Source organism: Protopterus annectens, chromosome 4.part1 (genome assembly GCF_019279795.1).
Source record: "Protopterus annectens isolate FY-2018-M chromosome 4.part1, PAN1.0, whole genome shotgun sequence".
NCBI classification, from domain to species: domain Eukaryota; kingdom Metazoa; phylum Chordata; order Ceratodontiformes; family Protopteridae; genus Protopterus; species Protopterus annectens.
The window spans coordinates 480,457,687-480,473,212 of record NC_056734.1 but is presented as its reverse complement, the minus strand read 5'-3'; the positions used below and the strand labels follow the sequence as shown (position 1 = coordinate 480,473,212).

At 41.5% G+C, this 15,526-nt stretch overlaps 1 protein-coding gene across 1 annotated transcript in view; it reads right to left on the bottom strand.

The window, feature by feature from the left end:
* Positions 1-15,140, bottom strand: part of LOC122800929 (organic solute transporter subunit alpha-like) — a 206,522-nt gene extending 191,382 nt beyond the window's left edge. The window contains exon 1 of the mRNA XM_044070292.1: positions 14,952-15,140. Within this exon, the coding sequence (XP_043926227.1) occupies positions 14,952-14,986 (35 nt within the window). The 5' untranslated portion in view covers positions 14,987-15,140. The remainder of the gene's footprint in view (positions 1-14,951) is intronic.
* Between the last annotated feature and the right edge of the window lie 386 nt (positions 15,141-15,526).

The following is a 15,526-nucleotide window of genomic DNA, read 5'->3' as shown; positions in this document are numbered from 1 at the left end:
AACACATAAAACTTCGGTTGCCTCTACCAGTTACTTCAAAGGACACTTTGGTGCTGACTTTGGCACCAATATTGTCTTCTCCATTGGTGCTGAAGTTGTCAGCACAGACACAGGACCAGACAATGGAAGTAACAGTCTCAGTGCTGTCTCCCATTTTGGCTCCATTGTCTTTGGTGCCAACTGAGAATACTGAATCTTCTTTCCTTATTCTTCCTAGGACCAGATACTCCCCGTCAGTGGACCCGTTTACAAGTCAAGTACCTAGCCCCTTTTTGGAAAGACCAAAATCTCCACCTACCCAGTCAATTCGTTCCACCAAGAGTCTGACAGAAATGGATGTGTTGAGGTTGGTGGCTCAGCTCCTTGCAGTGAGGGGACTTGCAGGTGCTTCCACAGTTCCACTCCCAACCACAGCTGGAGCCCTTCTTTCTATGACTACCTAGTCTTCCTCCTCTGACCTCCTCTGAGGCCTTAATGATTCTGGCTCTCAGTTTCCTGGTTCTGTCTGCTTCAGTTCCGATGAGATCCCTATCTCTGGTTATGATTTCTACCCTGAGTTTTTTGGCTCTTTCTGATCCAGAGAGGGTCATGGCTATGCTGTCAGCTCTGGGGGAAGGACTTGAGTCCAGTTTTTTTGGAGCTCTCTCTGCACCTCAGGATGTCGGCACGCATTAGCTCCACCCCGACTTCAGCTTAGGGGGTGGTTTCTTCTGAGCTGGGAGGGACCACAGTTACGAAGAAGTCTTTCTTCATTCTGGGCTCCCTTCCCTCTTCAGGGGGACCAGCTTTCCAGGCCATGGAGAGGGCTTTGTCCACTGTAGGCATCTAGTCTGCTCCTTCCTTGTCAGAACAGTTCCCCGACCCTTCCCCTTGTCCAGAGCCTTAACCAATTCCAACACCTGGACTGTGAGCACCAAAACTGCAGGAGTCACCTATTCAGTGTTTGTCCTCTTCTGATACCTCCCCAGATTGTCCCACTGAGGAGGTCCCCCAGAAGAGGAAGTGGAAGTGGAAACTTCTAGATTCCCCTAGAGGAATCCATCATGGAGAACACTGATTTTGATGAGGGGGGGGGTTCCCCATGGTCAACCCCAGAAGACATCTCCTTTGGAGAAATTCTTAAGATCCTTAAGCAGAGGGGTGGCTGGACATTCCAAAAGCCTTCTTGGAAGAATCAGTGTACTTCAGGCTTTCGGTGCTCAACCATCTACCTCTTGGGTAACTCCACCCACTGATGACCTCATTAAGTTGATCTCAAAGCGGTTGTGGGTGGCTCCTGACACCATAGATCCCATTTCCAAGAGGGCAGACAAAATTCTAACTTCACCTGAGGACCATCAGTTTTGGGCAAAGAGACTTGCAGTAGATGCCATGGTGATTGTGGCAGCCACAAAAAAGGAACTGGCAGATGAAACTTCCACTTTCCACCCTAGTAACAGAGAGTCTCAGATGATGGATTGGCTTGGCAAGCGGGTTTGCGCTTCATCGACCTTTGCTTTACGGTCTTTGAATTTTATGGCACACTTCACCAGACTTCAAAGGGCTCTGATTAAAGAGCTATCTGATACCCTCACAGGAGCCATATCTGAAGAGGTCCAAGATAAGGTTGCTTCTCAGATGGCCATCCTGGAGTCTACTTCAAATTCATCTATGTGGCTCATAGCACATGCAGCCAAAGGGATAACTAGAGCAGTGGGATCAGGCATAACCATAAGGAGACATGCCTGGATGCACTTGGGTAAATTTGCAGAGCCATTCAAGTCTTCATTCATCAATGCGCCCTTTGAGGGATCATCCCTTTCTGGTCCTAAAGTTTGAGAAATTTTGTCCAGGTGTGACAAAGATGGAAAGACCCTTACTGCAGTGGCCGTACATTTTTCTACCCCTCAGAGGACCTACTTCAGGAACCAAAGTAGTGGGAAAATGTGGTTCAGCAAGTCCCAAAGGACTTTTCAGGGCACACGTGGCAGTGACTCTCCCAGGGGTGGAGGGAGAGCTTTAATGGAAGACGCCAACCATGCAGCAGAGATGGCCCACAAAATCAGGGTTCCTGGGACTTTTTTCCTGGCAAACCCTACCAGCACTCCTGAAAGGAGGCCCAGATGCTTTCCTCTGGTAGCATTTGGGGATATCTATTCTTGCACCAACACACCTGGCTCCAGATAAGTTTGGATGTTTGGGTGCAAAGGATAATAACCAGAGAATACACAATGCCCTTCCTTTCTCTTTCAAACAATTACAACAAAATCCCCAATGTTCCACCCAGTCAGAGGAAACCAGAAGTACTAGAAATTCAAAAGCTGCTAGAAAAAAAGAGTCATCCAAGAAGTTCCACTAGAACAGATAGAATCTGGAATTTAGTCAAGATTCTTTCAGTATCAATGAAGATAGAGGACTGGAGGCCAGTTTTGGATCTGAGTGTTTTGAACAAGTCCGTTCGACAGACAAAATTCCAGATGGTCATGGCTCAGTCTATTCTCTCATTTCTAGGGAAAGACATTTGGATGTGCTGAATAGATCCACAGCACATGTGTTACCACATAAAAATTGACAAGTCCTCCAGGAAAGTTCTCTGCTTCTGGCTTGGAGCCAGTCATTACCAGTTCAGAGCTCTGCACTTTGGTTTCACCACAGCCCCCAGGGTGTTCACCAAATGCATGGCAGTGGTAGCAGCTCACTTGAGACTCCACAGATTCCAGGTGTTTCCATACTTAGACAATTGGCTCATTACTGCTCTCACCAAGCATCTGCTAGAAGAAGCAAGAGACTATGTTCTCCAGACCTGTGCCAACCTGGGGATTACCATAAATTGCGAAAAATCACAACTGACTCCAACACAAATTTTAGAATTCATAATAGCAGTACTAAACACTAATACCTGCACAGCCTCCTTACCTCATCTAAGATTGCAAAAGATGAGGGTCCACGTGAGAAAAATTGTCAGAAACAAAAGAGTAGCTGCATGACTCAACTTACAAGCTTTATGTTCGATGGCAGTGGCTGTTATGTTGGTTCTCCTAATGAGATTTCACATGAGAATTCTACAGAGGTTTCTAGCATCTCAGGGGTCCATACTGTATCAACCAATATCAGATAAGATTTTAATTAAAAATTGTTGCAAGAAAGATCTAACTTGGTGGATTCAGTCAGAGGAAATTCTCTTGGGCTGCCTCTTTGTCCCATGTCAAACCCAAGCCATAGTGACCATGGAAGCCTCCCAGATGGGGCTGGGGGGCATTATCTGGGCAAGATAGTCCAAGGCACTTGGTCCCCCATGGAAGCCAGATTGCAAATCAATGTCCTGGAGCTGAGGGGAGTTCTTTTAGCATTGCAGGCTTTTCAAACTGCTCTTCCTTTGGGAACAATTACAATCCAAACAGACAATATGTTGGTAGTCTGGTACATCAACAAATGAACAAGCAGGGGGGAACTGAGTATTACCTCCTTTGTTGAGAAGCACTCAGAGTTTGGTAGTGTATGATCTCTTTCAACTGCTTTCTGGTAGCAATGCATATTCTGGGGAGTTCCAATGTGCCAGCAGACAAATTGAGCAGATGCATTATCCTGCCTCATGAGTGGTCTCTCAATCCCAGAGTGGAGGAAAATATTTTTCATCATTGGGCTAGCCTTGCTGTAACCTTGCTGTGACCTATTTGCATCACTCCTGAACTACAAGTGCAGCAGTTACTTTGCCCTGATCCCCTCTCTGAGGGATCCCCTGAGAGACACTCTCCTGCTCGATTGGCACTCGGGACTTCTATACGCCTTTCCCCCAGTTACTTTAATTCCTCAGTTTCTAAAGAAAGCAATCAGGTTGAAGAGCAAAGTAATCCTCATTGCCCCCTTCTGGCCTCAACAGATTTGTTCCCCCTTTCTTTGGCCTTACCTGATTCAGTGACTGTGGACTCTAGACTCAAATCCAGATCTCCTATCCCATCCAGAGGGATTAGGTCACCAACATCTTCAGAATCTCAAGCTCATGGCTTGGCTTCTCCAGTTCCATTGATCGCCAGGCATAATACTCTTATCTTTCCCAGTTCATAGGACTCTTTTGGCCTCCCATAAACCTTCCACCAAAAAGCTTTGCAATAGTAAATGGAAAATATTTTCCTGCTAGGCTTGTGACAATAACATTGACGCTCTTATCGACAAAATCTTACAATTATTAGCTTTGCTCTTTGAAGAAGGAGCCTCTTCCTCTAATATCAGAATTCAGCTAGTGGCTATTTCAGATCTTCATAATGGCTTCAAAAGATACTCATTAATCTCTCATAAACTGTGCAAAGCATTCTTAAAAAGGACCTTGATGCTAAAGCCCCAGTATAAGGATCCATTGACACCCTTGGATCTCAACTTAGTATTAAGAACAATAGTACATTCCCCCCTTTGAACCTGCTGCCAACTGTGACCTAAAATTCTTATCTTGGAACACTATTTTTCTGGTAGTGATTATTTCTGCCAGAAGAATTTCAGAAATTCAAGCCTTAGCTTACAAACCACCATATTTGATATTTCACAAAGACAGAGTTTCCTTGAGAACCAACCCTTCCTTTCTGCCAAAGGTGATGTCAGAAACAAATATCAATCAGATAATCAATTTACAAAGGTAAATACTGCTTACATTTATTGAATGTTCATAGACAATTGCAATTCTATCTTCATAGATTGAGAGACATAAGAAAATCTGACCAAGTGTTTGTTTCCTTTTCAAATACCAAAATGAGTAAACCAGTATCCAAGGTTACCTTATCTAGATGGCTAAAAGATTGCATGTCCTTCATATACAACAAGAAGAAAGTTGAATTGTCTGGGCTTGTCAGGGCACACTCTACTAGAGCCACAACTACTTCCACAGTTTTTCATTGTAAGGCTTCCATAGATGATATTTGTGCAGCTGTGACATGGGCTACCCCACATAACTTTATTACTCATTACAAATTGGATTTGTTCTCTAGGGGGCGAGCGTTCTCTGATTCTATGGTGCTCAGAAATATCCTTCCGTGAGTCCTCTCAATATCTAAGGTAGCTGGGGACTCTGTCCCATATGTGAAGGACTAAATGAAGACTGACAACATCAGATAAAGAAGTTATGTACTTACCATAACGTTCCATCTGTGTTGTTGATCTTCATTTATCCTTGACACCCCATCCTCCATCCCCCTCTTAGTGGAATGAAATATGGTCCTAATTATATATTTTTTCATATATGACACAAGATTTGGTCTTAACAAAGGTGTTATTAGGATTATTTTTCTGTCCAGTCTATCAGCAAACTTGACCTGAGGTAATTTGGAGAGGAGCATTTTGGGTAGGACCTAAGCTCGAGAGTTTTTGGTTCTTGCGGGCTGTAGTAATGGCTGAGTCGGTTCCCATGTTCGGAACCGAACCCATATGTCAAGGATAAATGAAAACTGACAATACAGATGGAAGGTTACGGTAAGTACATACATTCTTTTTTCCATAGAGACTTAGGATTCCACCAATTAGCAGTACATCATTATGATGTTTGTGATTTGCCATGAAAATGGAAACTGGGTTGTGCTGGAGGTAATGTACTTAGCAGTAGCAGTAAGTTAGGTTTGGGATCATCATTTCATATTTTATTTTGTTGAAATTATTATATTTTCTTAACAAAAATAATGTATTTGAACCCATGAACCTGTATTTTAGTGACAGGTTGCAAGCAGAATGCCTGTGTACTTTTTTTTAAAGTTTAAGATCTCATGTTGTACTGCAATATTACTCATCTGGCAGATTCTTTGACAGCTGACTGTGGTCTTTGCCACTCGGCATTAGTTTTGGATTATACTGAAGGGATGTGTTTTGTTGTGTAACTCGGGTGTTTCTTAGTTGTTCTCTGACTCCAGGGGGTTTTACGATTTGGCTGGTCTCAAACAATTAAGCATACCTGGAATGAAAGAGTTGCTTCTTGTAAAGAAATTCATAGCTTCACTCATGGAGATGCATATGTTTTCTTTCAGTTCATAGTAACAAACGTATTTGTTAAAGCAACTGTGACCATGCTATTTTTCATTTACAACCACAGCTGTGACCATGCTATGTTTCATTTCCAGTGACATTCTGTTGTGTCTATTATTGGATGTCGGAATGAATAGTTTTCCCATAGCATGATGTGTTTGCCAGTTTATCCTAAAAACCTCAGGTTCAAAAGCTTTTAAGGGACAATCTTGTCAATATTCTAACAACGCATCTGAGGAAGTTTGTGGAGTGCTGAATCTGAATAAACCAGTGTGCTATAATACGTTGGGCTGTCTGTGCTGTATTCTTACAGTTTATGGTCTTTTCTACAGCACCTGCTTCCATTATCTGTGATCCTGTTAATGATGATATAGTTTAACTTACCTCAATGACGTGTTTTGGGGGATTTAGTGTAAGAAATAATGAAACTAGCATTTACAGGGCTAGCCAAATTGCTTCCAGTGAGTACATGCACGTGAATTCAAAACAGTTTATCTGTTAATTATACAGGTAAATTTTAAAATACAGTATATGCAGACTAGTGCCAAAATACTCAAACCACTTGTTACAAATCCGTGAGCTATACAGCAACTCTGGTAGTGGTATTCCAAAGAAAGGTTGCGATCCACCAAAATAAATGATGAGTATTTAAACTGTATCATCCAACTGTCTGTTGAACAACTCCGAAGCTGTAACCTTCCTGTGGACGAGCTACAGAAACATCTGTCCTAGATGAATAAGAATTACCACAGTAATGAGGATTATCATCTACTCTACTTCTTCTCAGGCATTAACCCTGAATGAATAACACATCAGTCTTGGAATAACATGTACAGCTGCAAAACATTTTTTTCTGAAAAGCAGACACCCTAGTGGTGCACTATGGTCTATTCATAGGTACCCCTTTCTGTTTGTAATTTGCTTACTGAAGATTTTCAGTTTGCACCTTGTGATATTATAAAATTGTGATATTGTGCTCTGTTTCGGATCATGGTTGAAAATGGTCAGTAGACCAGCCTACCTATCCAGTTAACAAACATGCAAACATAAATAAATAAATAAGATGTTAGCTTTACAACAGTCCAAAAGGATGCAACTATTACTGTGATACCAAAGCAGAGGGACAAAAAAACACTGTCTGCCATTCTTCCCATCTCACTTCAGTTTTCACTTCTAGATTGCCTCATGGTTTTGGCATCTTTTCAGACTTGTTGGCTGTTGGGGAAGCACCCACCAAGAGGAGAAAATGCTGAGAGAAGAAAGGAGCCACTTTTGAGATTTTAAGTATTTTTCTTCAGATTATTTGCTAAGTTTTTCTGCATAGCCACCTACTTTGAGCATTTTCTGGCTTGTTAAACTTGATTTTTGCATCGGTAACTGTATTTAGAACACAACCTAGAGCTGTTTACTGAATTTCCTGTTTGCACTTATTTTTAAAATCGTTTTTTTTTCTTAAAATTTGCATTTTATCTGTCTCTGGCCTAGCACTCAAGTGTGGGGTCATTTACTGCACTGTTATAACTTGTTGATACTTGTGAACCTCTGCTATCTTTAAAAAAAAAAAAAAAAATCTTGCTTTTTTCCCACTTTTCTGAGATTTAAAAAAGTTCAGTTACAGGCTTGCTGTTCTGAACTGTTTGTAAGTTTCTTGGAGGCCATTTTTTTGCTTGGGCTAAAGGGAAGTCTCTCTATTCATCAGTGTCAGTGATAAACATTGAGCAGCCTGCCTGCCCCTGTGGGAGTGGTTACTGCCTTGAAACTGTAGTTTTATTGGCCATTTTGGGTCAATTCCAAACTCCTTGATCTCCCTCTCTTAAAACCCGATTGCCTCGTGGTTTTCGCATCTTTTCGGACTTGTTGGCTGTTGGGGAAGCATCCACCAAGAGGAGAAAATGCTGAGAGAAGAAAGGAGCCACTTTTGAGATTTTAAGTATTTTTCTTCAGATTATTTGCTAAGTTTTTCTGCATAGCTGCCTACTTTGAGCATTTTCTGGCTTGTTAAACTTGATTTCTGCATTGGTAACTGTATTTAGAACACAACCTAGAGCTGTTTACTGAATTTCCTGTTTGCACGTATTTTTAAAATCGTTTTTTTTTCTTAAAACTTGCATTTTATTTGTCTCTGGCCTAGCACTCAAGTGTGGGGTTATTTACTGCACTGTTATAACTTGTTGATACTTGTGAACCTCTGCTATCTTTAAAAAAAACAAAAAAACTTGCTTTTTTCCCACTTTTCTGAGATTTAAAAAAGTTCAGTTACAGGCTTGCTGTTCTGAACTGTTTGTAAGTTTCTTGGAGGCCATTTTTTGCTTGGGCTAAAGGGAAGTCTCTCTGTTCATCAGTGGCAGTGATAAATATTGAGCAGCCTGCCTGCCCCTGTGGAAGTGGTTACTGCCTTGAAACTGTAGTTTTATTGGCCATTTTGGGTCAATTCCAAACTCCTTGATCTCCCTCTCTTAAAACCCTCTTTTGCACGGTTTTGCGCATTTTTGTGCATAGTGCAACAACGGGCCACCTAATTGGGTTTAAATTATTCCTGGCTCCACGAAGTCTGCTCTTCACTTTTTCCCTTAGAACTGCTCTATCTCTCAAATTAAACACCATATTCTCATTCTAAGGCCCTTCACTGGTCCAAATAAGTAATCTTACAAGTTAGCACTATTAAACCATAAGCACTACTTACTCTTATACTCTCTACGATTACCTTGACCCCTATTGGTCCGTCTTAATTCAGTTTCCCTATATTACTCTAGCATGTTCAAAGGTCAGTCAATGGTTTCCTCTCCAGTCCAGCTGGTGAATCTTGGAATTTTGAGGCAATGTTACAACTGTCTCATGTACACGGACAACCCTCTCCTCCTCCAAACAGGTTCAAATATACGTGAGAGATGCAACCATATAGCCAAACTGGAGGCTGAGCTCTCTCATCTCAAAACTGGTGAAACCAGTCAGGAGGAGAAGGTAACCTCACACAACACAATTCCAGTATCACATAGTCCCACCACATCAGCGAACCAAACACATAAATACACAAAGACATACTCAGAGGCTCTAAATAAAAATCTAGCTAAGCAACAGAGACCTCCAAAGCAGACATCCAAGCAAACACTACCCTAAAACAAAACACGCACAACACATAGCCCACAAAGTCAGTGTGCCAACCAGCCACAGCCCTTAAGGCTGAATAACACACCTGATACTCTTGTAATAGGTGACTCTATTGTCAGACACACTGACGCCCCACTCACCAGGCTGAATAAAGAGAAGGTCACAGTGAGCTGCCTGTCGGGCGCTAGGATCTGCCACATAACGCAAGCACTCAGGTCACTCCAAAGCAAATACAAATATGACTCAGTCATTGTACATGCTGGTGTGAATGACCTGAGATGTACCTCCCTGGACTACATGAAAAGAGACATAGAGGAGCTCTCTGATCATGTAGCCCAGGCCGGTATGACCCTGACCTTGAGCAGCATCTTACCCTTACCTAGAATGATGCCACAGTACAAAGACAAAATGATCTATTTTAACAATTGGCTAAAATTTTGGTGTCATTCAAAGGGGATCCAGTGTCTGTCAGCCTGGGATGACATGCTCGACAAGCCATGTTGCTTCGCTAGGGATGGCTTGCACCTGTCACCACTGGGCTTTCGGATATTGGCAAAGGCTCTTGCCACCCCCATTGTGCCTTTTTTAGGCAAGGCTCAAAAGTCAAACCCACCTCCATAGACAGCACAAGGAACAAGAAACTAAGGGTAATGCTGCTAAACGCCAGAAGTCTTAACCTCAAGATGCACGCACTCGAAGCTCTCCTCAGTATGGAGAACATTGATATCTGTGCAGTGACAGAAACCTGGTTCAAGGCTCCAGAGAGCACCCCAGCACTACCAGGTTATACCTCATATCATGCTTTTCGCCCCAAAACCCGGACCGAACCACAAAAGGAGGGGGAGTTTCCATATTTATCAAGGATATCCACACCTCCAGGTTAGTGGCATTGCACAAAGTATCAGAGATCATCCATGTGCAACTAACAGTGGGCAAGACTGCTTTTCAGTTTATAGCATCCTACAGACCACCCTCTCAAAGTCAAGAATCCCACTTGGCTTTCCTGAAAACATTGGAGAACATGAAGATCTCTCCGAACACCATTATATTGGGCGACTTCAACTACCCAAACATAGACTGGGAGCACTACTCAAGCCCCAGCACCTTAGCCCAAAGGTTCCTGGAAATTATAAACTCAAATGCTATGGAACAACTAGTCACCACTCCCACAAGAGGGGATAACATACTAGACCTGATCATTACCAACATGGGTACTCTATGCTCCATACCAGAAGTATATCCCTCATTGGTAAGATCAGACCATAAATTAATTTCACTGGATATCCACATCCCGACCCCACCCCCAACCCAGAAAACCACAGTGAAAAACTTCTCAAAAGCAAACTTCTCACCTCTCAAAACCGAAGTGGAATCCTTCAAGGCCCCAGGGCCAGTGGAAACTATGACCCAAACTGCAGAATCCTATATAAACGCATTCTACAGACATCTCCAGGAATGCATGGATCATGCTATCCCAAACAAAACCAAGACCCAATCATCCAAAGGCAGGCGCCCAGTCTGGTGGACCCCAGCCATAAATAAACTGTACAACAGAAGGAGGAAGCTACTACATGATAGAGCAAAATCCTTAATAGGGAAGGCAGCTCTGATCAGTACTAGCAAAAAATTACGATCCCTCATAAAATCCTCCAAGGCCAGCTTCGAGAGAAAAATTGCACAGGACACTAAAGACAATCATAAGGCTTTTTTCAGTTATGTTAGGAACCTGGGATGCAACTCCCAGACTTGTTCTGAGTTGATTCTAAATGACAAAAAATACACTGAACCCACAGACATTGCCAATGTCCTGGCAGACAGGTTCAGTGCAAACTTCTCCACCCCCCCCCCCAAAAGAGCAAGTATCTATCCCGGCAGAGGGCTGCCTCCCAAACATCTCTGATACTCAGGTGAAGGCTGCCCTCTCCAAAGCAAAAAACACTGCTTCCATGGGACCAGATGGTGTCCCGGATTGCATCCTACATGAACTCCAAGAAGAACTAACCCCTCAAATAAAACAGCTGTACAATCTCAGCCTCACTACAGGATATGTGCCCACAGAATGGCGTACAGCAACAGTGGTCCCACTCCACAAAGGTGGAGCCTCTACGGACCCTGGAAACTATCGCCCCATAAGCCTGACTAGCCTAGTCTGCAAGGCTATGGAGAGGATCATCATGGAGCTCATAAACAAAGAAATTGGGGACCTACAGACACTAGATCCTACCCAATTCGGCTTTGTTAAGGGCAGATCCTGCCTTTTGAACCTGGTCAACTTCTTTGAAACAGTCACCAAAGCCATAGATGAAGGGAAGGTAGTCCACATAGCCTATCTGGACCTAGCAAAGGAATTTGACACAATACCCCACTCGGGCATCATAGATAAGCTATCCAGCTTAAATATAAACCCCTATATCACAAGATGGGTCGCAAACTGGCTCAAAGACAGAACCCACAGAGTGAGAGTTGCTGGAGCTATGTCAGACTCAAAACCGGTCACAAGTGGCATCCCACAAGGTTCTGTCCTGGGACCGCTCTTGTTCAGTATATACTTTTCCGAGGTACAGGCCAACGTGGGAGGACTATGGCTCACCAAGTTCGCAGATGACTGCAAACTGGGAGCCATAATCAACTCTCCAGCTGACACAAACATCCTTCAGAAAGGTCTCACAGAGATGGATAACTGGTGCCAGAGCCATGGTCGAAAGCTAAATGCCAAAAAGTGTATAGTCATACCCTTTGGCAAAAATAATGTGCCCACAAATTACCACATAGGCGGTAACCCATTAAGTTCAGAGAAAGTAATTAGGGATCTGGGGACCCAAGTTGATAGCAATCTCTCCTTTGACAACCACATTGCCAAAGTGGTTAGAAAGAACTTCTACATAGCCCACCTCATCATGAAAGGATTCACATCTAGATCAAGAGAGGTAATTGTGCCCCTTTATTCATCCCTCATCAGGCCTATCATAGAATATAATGCCCCTTTTGGGATGTACCTTACCTGACACCTGCAGCAATTAGAAAGACCCCAAAAGTACCTCACCAAGAGGATCAAGGGACTCAAGCAGATGCCATATGCTGCTCGGTAAAAAAAACTCCAGCTCTACTCAGTTGCATACCGCCTACTTCGAGGTGATCTATGCCTGACATATAAAGCTATGTCCAATCCAGAATTAATGGACATGCTCCCCCTCAGTAAATCTAAATCCCTTAGAGCCACACGCTTGAGGGACTTGAATCTCAGCACAGAAATAAATAGAACTTGCTGGAGGGACAGATTCATAACCCAGAGGCTCCCTTCGCTCTGGAATAGAATTCCAATTCATGTTAGGCAGAGCACCTCACTGAATCTCTTCAAGAAGAATCTTGATGAGTGGATGGGGGATCATAGGTTTGTCCCAGGGATTACTTCCGTGTCACTATTAGAGGCACAGTAAACTAAACCTTAAAAAGGGCACAGTATACTCAAATCAAGGGGTGGCATAAGCCAAACAAAATCGGGCTAGGCTTGTAATTGCCCCAGGACAGATAGCCTAGTATGAACCTATGAACCTATGTAGACTGTTTACATTCTTTATTGCTTGTGGTTATCTACTTTCCTGGCATATCCGATACATAATGATCAGTGCATTTTCATGTTTTACTCTGGATGGCAAACCCAAGACAACATAGAAATTACATACTTTTCTCAGTCATGCTTACATGGAATCCATCCCCTAATTAATACTCAGATTTCAGACCAAAGAAAGCATTTGATTAAGTGGTTCATCAGTTTCTGTTTTCAACACTGAGACTGCAAGAATTTTTAAAGGCAAAGATGGGTTTACCCTGTATCTTTTGCTGAGATGCTAGAACAAAAATACAAATAGCAGGTTGCTTATTCCTAAATTTAATTGTGTTTAAAAAAACAAGTTAGGCAATCTCATTCATGTATCATTTACATCACAACTACTTATCTTGACTACAAGAAAATCTTCCCTGATCTCAGATTTCTAAGTAAATAATGTTTTGTATAACTCACACTACACAGTGCACAAGAGATGTCCTCGCAATCTGACAGATTTGGAGTGCTTTTGCAAGAAAGAGTGGGCAAATATTGCCAAGTCAAGATATGCCATGCTGATAGACTCCTACCCAAGAACACTGAATGCTGTAATTAAATCAAAAGGTACTTCAACAAAGTATTAGTTTAAGGATGTGCACACTTATGCAACCAGCTTATTGTACACTTTTTATTTTTTATATTTTTCCCCTAACAGTTTCTCAATTGAATCTTACAGGTTATAGGTCACATTAAAGGTGGGAAAAGATTTGAAATGATTTATTGTGGCCTCATTTTTTATATATCACAAAAACCTGGCATTTTAACAGGGGTGTGTACACTTTTTATATCTACTGTAAGTCATAGATACACTATTTTTCTTTTAGTGCCCAGATGCTGCATTCTGCGATGCCATCTGAGATTTACATATCACCTCATGAATGATGCTCATCATACCTCTTAGGCTGTGGTTTAGGTACTGTATCTTTACTTAAATCTTCCATTTAGAAGTAGAACCCTGAAGCCAAGTATGTGAGTTAGTTGGTTACTGAGACATTGCTGAGATGATATACATAGCACATAGTACCCCAGGGTAAGGGCCAGCTGACATTTAAGATCAGAATTTAACATAGCATATGAAGGATATAATGTTTCCTCAAATTCTAGCACCACAGTTTAACAGTAGTCCATGATGGTGAAGGTATGTACAATGGATCCAAGCAAGAGAAAAACAATAGGAAAAAGGAGTTGAACTCAATAAATCTTAGAAAATGTATTTTGTGACTGTGCTGTACAGTAGAACACCAGATACTTCTTCAAAGCTGTATCCCACAAATGTAAAAATGTATAGTTGGTTTAAAAATATGTAAGTTTTACTTACAGCGTAGGTGGGCACCATTTACTGGTTATTGTTACAGAAAGGTAAATCGATTCCACTATTAAAACTGCCCTATTCTTAAGTGTATAACTTTAAAAAATGCACAGACAGTGTGATTTCCGTATTGTTATTATTGTAATTATTTTTATGAAAACTAAATGAGAACAACGAGGCAGAAAGTTAGCATATAAAGATCATTAAGATGCTATCCCTTCCAGTCAGAAAATATACAAATAAATGTTTTGGGAAATCTTTGTAAAATGTTTGAACTGTATTCACACATGAACTCCAGTAAGCTCTGATACTACTGCTAAAATTAGCATTTCGTATTTTTAGAAACAGGACACACTATTTTTGTTTAAAATTGTTATCAAGTGTGAAATTACAGTCATTAAAAATGTTTTTTGTTTCATATGGAGCATACACATATAGTTTAGAACAGAGAAATTCTGCAAATCAGAACAATATTTTACAGCAAAGTGTTACAACATCAAATGACCTTAATTATAAGGCAGGACAGTAATAATGTGTACATAACCAGGCTACCATGACCAGTATCCTGATAAATGGTAGGCTGGGGTTATAGATAACATAACATTATCTTTACTGCATTTATCCTGAAGTTAATGTGCTGAGAGACACTCTAGTTACTCAGCTGTTTTCTCCTGAAGTAACTTTTGGACTAAAACAGAAGTCCCTTATCTATAATCTGTCTTCAGCAATAATAAACAGTCTGCATTATTTATCAGAAATAATTAACAGTCAGCATTATTTTCTATGCACCACCAAAAGTAAACCTGACAAGAAGTATACATTACTTTCATGGTGGCAGACCTAACCACATTTCACATTAAACATTGTACTGCACAAATTCTAAGCTGTAAAAACAGTTTTCTCAAAGAACAAACAACACATTTTCCTTAACAGAAAACAAAATGTACTTACTTTGCAAATGTTTTTAGTTCTGGTGATGAGGCCATCTCTTCTGAATTAGAATTTGGCTATTTAATCCAACAATTTTCACTGCTGTTTCTGACTTCACATTTCTCAATTAAACAGAAAACCAGTTCATCCAACTCATTAAAGCCTGTGTGTTTTCCAGAGTCATTACCTTAAAGGTCTTTGAACTCTGCTGTAAGCCTTAGTGAACACGATGATTCATGAAAGGATTTAAGCACCAGCTTTGGTCCCTATCTCAAGTCCAAGGGGACAAGTAAACTGTCACCAGTTTTTGGCTTCCAGTGTAGTTAGAATGAGTCAGGTCGTTGTCCTAAACCAAGGATAAAAGAAATATATTAACAGAGAACACGGGGACTTTGAGCTGAAGCTACATGTAAAAAGTAATGAAAGAAGTATAGTTTAAGATAATTGTATCAAAGCATATCTCAGGCACAGTCCCTGAGAAATAAATGTTGTGAGCAGCGAGATGCTCTGTATTGTGCAGAGCTTACCTGTTGTCTTTAACAACTTACTTCCCATACCTTGTGACAAAGGTGCAGTATGAGAATCCCTTCCAGCTG